The sequence below is a fragment of the Cuculus canorus genome, chromosome 13, assembly GCF_017976375.1.
Source record: "Cuculus canorus isolate bCucCan1 chromosome 13, bCucCan1.pri, whole genome shotgun sequence".
NCBI lineage: Eukaryota > Metazoa > Chordata > Aves > Cuculiformes > Cuculidae > Cuculus > Cuculus canorus.
The window spans coordinates 10,004,729-10,013,830 of record NC_071413.1 but is presented as its reverse complement, the minus strand read 5'-3'; the positions used below and the strand labels follow the sequence as shown (position 1 = coordinate 10,013,830).

At 52.0% G+C, this 9,102-nt stretch overlaps 1 protein-coding gene across 2 annotated transcripts in view; it reads left to right on the top strand.

Moving 5' to 3' along the window:
• Positions 1-1,484: 1,484 nt before the first annotated feature.
• The window catches only part of RANBP10 (RAN binding protein 10), a 68,159-nt gene continuing 60,541 nt past the window's right edge, over positions 1,485-9,102 (top strand). The window contains exons 1-2 of one of the 2 annotated variants that reach the window (XM_054078980.1): positions 1,485-1,728; positions 3,222-3,333. In XM_054078980.1, the coding sequence (XP_053934955.1) occupies positions 1,524-1,728; positions 3,222-3,333 (317 nt within the window). In that variant the 5' untranslated portion in view covers positions 1,485-1,523. The remainder of the gene's footprint in view (positions 1,729-3,221; positions 3,334-9,102) is intronic. The other variant, XM_054078979.1, reaches the window with a different exon arrangement.

Sequence of the window (9,102 nt, the reverse complement as noted above, 5' to 3'; positions counted from 1 at the left end):
AAAGATGTAACAGGATGATATTGCTGCTTTTGTTGCCTGTTTGGTTAAGTTAAATGGCAAGCTTTGCAAAGCAGAGAGAATCCCTCTGCCAATATCCTTTCTCAGCAGAATAAAACTTGTTCACAGAAGACAGTCGAACTCCCATGCTCTGTCTGGGCCAGGCTAAACATCCCCAGCTCCCCAAGCCTCTGCCCATAACCCTTGTTCTCCAGCCCCTTCCCCAGCTCCGATCCCTTCTCTGGACACACTCCAGGCCCTCAATGTCTTTTTTGTAGTGAGGGGCCCAAACCTGAGGCCAGGATTTGAGCTGTGGCCTCCCCAGTGCCGAGCACGGGGCACGACCCCTGCCTTGCTCCTGCTCCAGGAGGTGCAGAGCACACAGCAGGGTGTGAACAACTCGGGGACGCGCAAACTGTTCTGTGATCCTAGGGAACGGGGAAGGGACGGCTCTGCCTTTAGGGCTCTTCTCCCACGTGACAGGGGACAGGACAAGGGGGAATGGCCTCAAGCTGCGCCAGGGAAGGGTCAGGCTGGGCATTAGGAAAAGATTTTTTACAGACAGGATCATGGAGCACTGTCAGAGGCTGCCCAGGGAGGTGGGGAGTCACCATCCCTGGAGGGATTGAAAAGACGGGTGGATGAGGTGCTCAGGGACATGGTTTAGTGGCAGATAGGAATGGTTGGACTCGATGATCCGAGAGGTCTTTTACAACTTGGTGATTCTATGACTCCTCCGAAACGCCCAGATCGACACCAGGCAGCGATGCTTTGATAAAGGAAAGGCGCAGAAAGCACCCGGGGGGGAGCAGCGCCGCGGGTCCAGTCCCTCTCTCCCCGTGCCAGGCTACAGCACGGGCGGCTCCCGCTGGTTGTTCCTCTCGCCCGGCCCCGGTTCTCGGGGCTCCGCTACCCGCCCGGCCCGGTGGGGGCCCGCACGCCGCCATGGCGCCGCCGCCCGTTACCATGGAGACAACAGACGCCACAGGGACGCGCCCTCGAGGACCCCACCATAGCTGTCCCAGCAGTGCCTGACGTACCGGTGGCACTCGACAGGCACAGCGAGACCCAGCCCCGCCCCAGCGGGAGGCGCGTATGTGAGGAGCAGCAGGGCTCGAGGAGACGGTGCAGTGACTGCGCCGCCCGCCTCCCTTGGCGGGGCGGAAGGATCCGGCCCCTGCGTGGAGGCGGCCGGGGTACGCAGGCAGCCGGGAAAAGGCCCATCCCGGCACTGCGCTGCCGCGAAGCATAATGGGAAATGGAGTCCTGCCCCGGCAGGCGCTCACTGCAGCCAGGCGGAATGGGACACGTTTCCCAGTGTGCAGCGCGCCGAGGGGCGGGGCTTGGGGCGTGGGGCCTTACGGGAGTTGTAGTCCCGGCGAGGGCGCCGCGCGGGCGGGCGGGCGCGACTCGGACTCCGCCTCCCGTCGGGCAGCGCGGCCCCATTGTGGCGGCCCTCAGTTCCTATTGGCCGGCGGCGGCGGCCGAGCCTCGCCCCCTGCCCGGCGACACAAAGCGGGTCCAAGATGGCGGAGGCGGGCGCGGGGAGCCTGCCTGGGGGGGACGCGGGGCCGCCGCGCCCGCCCGAGGAGCAGGAGCTGAGCCAGCGCCTCCGCCGCCTCTACCCCGCCGTCAACCAGGACGAGACGCCGCTGCCGCGGTCCTGGAGCCCCAAGGACAAGTACAACTACATCGGCCTCTCGCAGGGCAATCTGCGCGTCCACTACAAAGGTGCCCGGCGGGGGCGGCGGCCCCGGGCACCGGGGGGGGGCGGGCGGTTTCCTCTGGCTGGGCCTGGGGGGTGGGAGCCGGGGGTAGCGGGGGCGGATGGGGGGTTGGGGAGAGCCGACGTCTTGGGGCCCGGGGAGGGAGAGGAAGGAGGGGACAGGAGCCAAGGGAGCGGGGGTGTTGAGGGGGGCTGAGGTCCTCAGGGCCCGGAGAGGGAAGTGGGAGTCGAGGGCCTGGAGAGGATTTGGGGGGGGGGGGGTGAGCTGAGGTCCTGGGAGTGGGGGTTTGGGGGAATGGGAGCCGAGGGAGCGAGGATGGGGGGCTGAGGTTCTGGGGCGAGGGGGACGACGACGGGACGACAGGGGCTGAGGGAACGAGGATGTGGAGGGAGATGAGGTCCCGGAGAACGAGAGGGATGGGGGGATGGGATTCGAGGCCTCAGGGAGGGAGTTGGGGGAGCGGGGGTGGGAGGGAGCCGAGGGCCCAGAAGGTGGGGAGGTGGGGTGTTAGTGGGGACTAGGGGGAGCTGAGGTTCTGGGACCTGGAGAGCGTGTGTAGGGGAGTGGGAGCCGAGGGAGAGGGGACTGCGGGGGGGCAGCTGAGGTCCTGGGGCCCGGGGAGAGGGGGATAGGAGCGAGGCTTGATGGGGGAGCTGAAGTCCTGGGGACGAGGGGGATGGGAGCCGAGGGCCCAGGGAGCGGGGAAGGGGGTAGTGAGAGCCGGGGAGGTGGAGGGAAAGGCAGGAGCCGAGGGAGTGAGGTGTCGAGGGGAGCTGAGGTTTGGAGGCCCGAGGAGTGGGAGGGTGGGTAGGGGGAGCCGAGGGTCTAGGGAGCGGCTGGGGACGGGAGCCAAGGGCTTGAGCAGCGAGGGGATCAGGGTCCTGGGAGCAGGGACAGGGTGGGATGGGGACCCGAGGGCCCACGCCCTGGATCCTGGAGCGGCTGTGGTGTGGGCAGCCCGGGCTGAGCACAGCTATGTGGCCGTGCAGCTGGGTCGCTCCATCATCCTGCCACAGAGCCAGGGCTCAGGCCACAGAGCTGGGCCTTGGCTCCCCAGGGGGGCGTGGGGGTGCTTCCAGGGCTGGGGAGTCACAGCAGGGCTTTCCGGGCTTGGTGCTAAAGGCTGTTCCCTCTGCCTGCCTGTCAGACAACAGATCACTCCCTTTGCCCATTTGGGAAACACTGATGTCATTCCCCTCTTGTGGAATCGCTTCTGTCTTGTGTTTGTGAACACTAGTCTTCAAATGATGTATGTGGGGAGGGGGAGAGGCTGTGCTGCCAATCTGTTTTGGTAACTTCACTGTGAAAACAAAGGGAAAACTGCAATGTCTGTAGCGTAGGGAGCGTTTGTGGCGGTAGGGCAGGGTTGTGCGTTCGTCTCTGAAAAGCCTGCTTCAAATCGTGGGATACATGTAGAAATAGATCCTCTTGGTGTTTTAGGACAGAGTGTGGGAGAGTTGGCATCTCATCAGGACTTATATTTCTGTGCTTTCCTAGGTCATGGTAAAAATCACAAAGACGCTGCCTCAGTCAGGGCGACGCACCCCATACCTGCAGCCTGTGGCATTTACTACTTCGAAGTGAAGATCGTCAGTAAAGGTAGAGATGGGTAAGTGCCCTGTGTGAATCTGGTGGCTGGTGGCGTGTACTTAGCAGTTCTGCTGTGCTCCAACCTCCTTTCCGGAAGGGTTAGAGGTCCCATGGCTGTTGGGTGTGACAGGCAGGTGCATCACAGGGCGGTTATGTTCTCTTGGTTAATGGATGGAAATGAGGTAGAACGCACTGGAAGTTGAGGCACTCACACAGCTGCTTTCTGTGCTGTTTGACATGGGCAGGTTTAAAAATGTAGGAAACTTGGGGTCTCTGTTGCAACTGGAATCAAAATAGTTTTTCCTCTGATCAGTCAGATTTCTGGAATTATGAAACCTTGGAAGTGGAGTGAAATAGAAGGGAGGAACCTTGAACTTAATTTTGGACTGTTAGATGTTTGCACAGAGAAGAGAAGAGAAGAGAAAGCATAATAGTACTTAAGCACTGGAAGGAGAACTTCTGAGACTGTTTTTTAGAAACCCCTTGTGTGATCAAGGAAAATTATGTTCAAAGAGAAGTAAATGAAGTGATTGTGAATGTCTGCTGGAATCTGCGCTGCTTCTCTCATCTCTGGTCATTATCCCAGGATAGATTGCACCATGTAATGTCATGGCAGATAATTGTGGAAGCCTGGGAGACTTCTGGAACCACAAAGCTGAATGTGAGGGTGTTCCTGACCAAATTTTGATTTTTGTGGTAGTATTTAATACTGCAGGCTGCCCTGGAGACTGTGTTTGCCCTACTAGTCTGTTGTGCTTTGAGCAGCAGCAAGTGGAAGAGCTGCAAAAGCAGCAGATCCTGTCCATAGCATTAGAAGCAGCCACCCCTTACCAGATGGCACCTCGGTGAGCTGAACTGGCAGTGGGATTTGGATCTCGTTCTGTTTTGCAGCCACTGGATTGGGAACTATTATAATCCCAAGCGTAACTGAAGCAGGATGTCTGTGGAGTTCCTTTAAAGCCGTATTCAGCATATTGGGGAATGTGGGAAAGCAATAAAGGGGCATTTCTAACAAGGTCTGTGTTTCTACTGCTAGCATAGGTTAATTTTTAATCATTATGGGGGTATTGGCCTGCTGTATGTGCATGTGTTTGGCTTTTTTCCCTTGCTAATGGATGAATATCACAGATACAACCATCCTTAAGGGAACGCAGGGCAGGAGAAGGTATTGAGTGCAGTTAATCCAGTCCTTCAAGAATAACATTTGAACTCTGGCCAGTGTGGGAGTCTTGGAGAAGACAGATTCTAGAAACCAAGTAGAAGTTATAATTTCTTGCCGTTAAAATATTTTGCTGTCATTGAATTGAGAAATGGCCTGTTTGCAAGCTGACTTACAAAAGATGTTGGATTGTGCTGTGTTTAGGCCTGTGGTGATTATTAGGTGATCTGTGCAGAGTTGGATACTGGGCTGAGTGCTTTACCAATGCAGTGAAAAGGCCATCTTTATTCTTTCAGTTCCCTGACTTGAGGATTGACTGCTTGTCTGTTTTGAATTCGTGCACTTCACTGGTTTATGTAACTACTGAAATTAAAATAATTTACAGTTGCAAGACAATTTTCCAAAGAAATCATGTGACGAAAGGTCACTGACCAGCACTTCGTCCTTGCTGCATTCTAGATCACCCTTCTATCCAAAGTATCCAAAGATGTGCAACAGTGTGTGTTAACATTATAGCAACTCAAGCATGAGATGCTGATAGCTGTGACCCAAAGTCACTGCCGCAGTGAGCCTTTGAGAGCTTGTCTGATGTCTCATCCATTCCTCTGCTTTGTTTTTCTTTTGCTGGCAGAGTGAGCTCCTGTTTTTATCCTGCACACTGTGGGATTTGTAATTGTGAATTTATATTGTAGCTGCTGCCTGCCTGTCACTTCAGAGGGTGCTCTGGTGTGTCTCATCTTCCATAGCTTGAAGTCTGCCCACTGGAGGCTCAGGATGTTGTAACGGTAACTTGCGGGAGAGACAAGGAAGCTCTCCAGTGCTTATTACAACATGGTGGTTTCAGTTTAAAGGAACTGAGGTCCAAATGCCTAAAGAAGGGATTGGAGGGAATGAAAGGAAGCTTTCCAGTGCCATAAGTGGTAAAGCATGTCCCTAAGAACTCCCATGGAAGCGCTTTAGCAAGGGGAGAGGAAGAGAAGTCTCTCTGGGCTCATATCCAGAGTGGGTACTTAAGCTGTGAAGTCTCTTCTCTGTGGCTTGTTGTTTTATTGGTGCTGTATGGAAGGTGAGGATCGTGGGATGTTGTTCACTTTGTCTATTTTGCCGGGCTTTGTGATAGCTTTTCACAAAATGCGAGCGATTGGATTTCAAACCAAGACTTACTCAAAAAATACATTGGTGGAACCAATTTCAGGAAGTGTTCTTTGAGGAGTTCTGGTTGATTTTTGCTCAATAACTCAAAGCTGTTGTCTTTCTGTGCTGATAAATGGTTAATCTAGCGCTGCACGCTTTGGTTAGATGGTAATAAACTACAGACGCTAAAGTTGCACATAGGAAGTGGGATAGAAGCTCCCAGTGTCTTTTTCTGGAGATATGAGAGTCCTGAAGCTCACATGGTGCCTTTTTGCAGCCTGACAAGAGGTGTTGCCTGTAAATGATATGCTGTGGTAAGAGAGTTCTTGAATTGGCACGAGACAGTGGCAGTTCTGGATTGGTGGTGTCATCGTGGCAGAGAAACCTGAGCTGTAGACACAACTGAGGTATCAGTGCCACTTTTTAGCTTCTCTCTTCTGTTAATTCCTTGGGGCTAAGGTGATTTAATTCCAGTGTGCTGTGGTTCCCTCCTGTGTTTCCTCCCACCATGTTGTATCCTAGCAGTAAGAACACATACCCTCACCTCCCCCATTTTGTAGGCAGATTACTTTTCTGCTAAGTTCTGCAAACCTTGGTTCCAGCTCAAGGGAAGAGGGAGGGACTGCAGCAGCAGACACAAGTTGCTCTAGACTGCCCTGGCACTGCACCTGTAGCTGCAAAAAACCTTCTTCTTTTGCATTGTCTTTCCCTGCTACTTGTAATGAACCTGCTCCATAAAAGTGCTTATGTTAAAGAAGGAAATGAAATGATTTATGAAAACGCTCCCTTTACCGCTGCCAGACTTTTCTGCCTCAGCATTGGTAAAATCTAGCTCAGCTCTGGTGGATATTTCAAAGCAAGTACAGCATGCAAAAAGTCCATTCAGTGTGCTTCAGAAACATCTAAGATTTATCAGCTTTTCTTAGCTTTTGATCTTCCCTTGCTCCTGCACCGAGATATAACCACAGTCCTTTGGATTAAACAAAGATAACTGAGATTAATTTAGCCAAATGGTGATCGTTTCTCATTCTGGTGGTTTTAGTCTTTATTGATAAGAGGTCATGTTTATTTACTGGGGTATTTTTTATTATTGTTGGCTTTGTTTTTTCTGGGAGAGGGGAGGCTACCCTTGAAGAATTGTGTTGGCAAGAAGGCCAGGTAACACACAATAAATCAGTTCTGTCAGGAGATTGATCTGTTTGTGCTACTCTTTGTTTGGGGAGGTGGCTCTTATCCTCAGGGAGCAGAGGTGAATTTAGTTTACAGTCTCTAGTTCCAGCCCTCCTTACTTCCTTGTCTGCGCTGAACATACAGGGAGTGATTCCACAACACTTTAAGGTGATATGAGTCGAGCTTGTGGGATTCTGTAATTCCATTTGTGATATTTTTCTGTGCCTTCCTTCATGCTGACAACCAGCTACTCAGTCTGATGGTGAGCTAGTTCAACAAGATGAATGGTTGAAATATGACCACATCAAAGTAATGCCAATGATTTCATCTATTGACGTCAAAAATTGCTGCCTATTTTTTTTTCCAGTTGAGGATTGCTTTTCAGGGTTCTGCTCCCTGACGTGAGTTGAAGGAGAGTCAATAAAGGGATGGGCTGAGCTGAGACAGGGAAGGGTAAGATTGCAGCAACCCTCATTTAGTTCTGCTCAAAGTGTTGTTGAACAGTTTTGGCTTAAGACTGCCTGGGTACGTAATTCCTGAGCCATTGTGTGCGTGTCTCCTGAGTGTTGTCAATTGGAACAAAAGGACAAGAGGCAACAGGTCACAAGTTGTAGCAAGGGAAATGTCAGCTGCATGTAAGAAAGAGTCTTTTCCTTGAAAATAATTGAGCTCCAGCACAGGATGCCCCAAGGAGCTGACAGACTTCATCTTCAAATTTGCCTCAGACTGCCTGATAGAACTTTCAGTGTTATTTATGCTTTGGGCAGGAGAATTAGGAAGGAAGGTCCAGAGGTGCCTTCCAGTCCACACCTCCCTGTGGTTCTGTGGGTGGCTTGCTTCCAGCATTCCTCAGATGAGCAAACTGGCAGAAACGTATGTGACACTTATGTTCCTGAGCTGCCACACATAACTCACACTTTTATCCCGGTGGTGTTTGTAACGGTTCAGCCTTAGCTCTATTTGAGGCACTGGACTCTTATCCTATATCTCAAATACATGTTTCTGTTTGCTGCTGGTTTGTCAGCACATCTCACAGCTTCTGTTTCCCCAGTAAGGGATCTCTGCTTGGTAAACAGGAACAGTATGAGACTCATCAGGGTAGGGCAGTTGACCCACAAATACAGGCAGCTCTGACTCAGGAGGACAGTTCATCTTTGTTGTCCTCTTTATGCTGGGGCAAGGTGGATTGACTCATGGGTGGTAATGCTTGCTGCTGACCGCCTTTTCAATATGCTGACCTGTTTTACCTCCCTCAGCCATGCAGTGGGTTGTGATCGAGAGCGGCTGGGGAGGACATCCTGGAGGCCAAGCCTGATTGCGTGGGGGTTCCTGATCCTAGCAGAAGTTGCCTGTCCTACAGCCTCTTTTCCATTTCTGAGCTGCTCCTGGGACAGACAGTGCAGCAGCCTGTGGCTTGCCTTTGCCGCAGCAGTCAGCATGGCTGTCAACAGCCACCTTCTCTGGTCACTGTCTGGTGTTGCATAGTGGCTTTGGCATTCTGCAGCCAGTCTGAGCTCTCTGGCAGTGGCAGAGCCCGCTGCCTGTCTATGGCAGCTCTGCCTGTTCTCTGCAAACAGATCAAGTGTGCTCTGCAGGCAGAGGAGGTGCCAAATGGCAGATCCCTCTGTGCTAGAGAAGCCAGGCGTTTTCATGAGGACTTTGAGCCATCTCGGGGAGGCTGCTGGAAAAGTCAGACTAGCCTTGCTTGCCATGATTTTTTAAAAATATTTTATCTGTGCCAGTGGTAGTGACTGCATAATAAGCTGGATCGTGTTAACTCTGTTTGCTGGATCAGCCCTCGATACAGTGCTTTCTGTGCATGAAGTAGGGAAGAGGTGACCTAGAAGGGCAGATGAGTGAGGTTGGGAAGAGGTGAGCAACAGAGTATGTTGGTGTCCTCCTTACAGCACCAGCTGGAACTGTTTCACTGTTGCTTTGAGTTGTGGAGCCTGTTGTACAGAGATCTTGGTTAGCGCTAGTTAAGGTTGCAGGCATTTTTCTGAGAGAGAAAGGAAAGACTACTTTGAGAACTGCAGCCAAAGAGCTAATCTAGCCTAGTCCATGCCAGAGTTTATTTAAAATCTTCCTTTAGCTTTCTGTAGTGTACCATATCCCAGACTTAAAAATAGCTTAGTTTCTCTCTGACCCAAAAAGAAAACAAAGGTCAGATGCATTGGTTATTCAGCAGTCTTTACATTAGTAACAAGTGATCCTCCCTTCCTTGCTTATGTTCCTCCTTGCCAACTTTCCATTTCTCCTCAGCATATGGTAAGTGTGATTGCACTTTGAAAAACCTCTCACTCCTGTGTTCTAATGGGTTCCAGA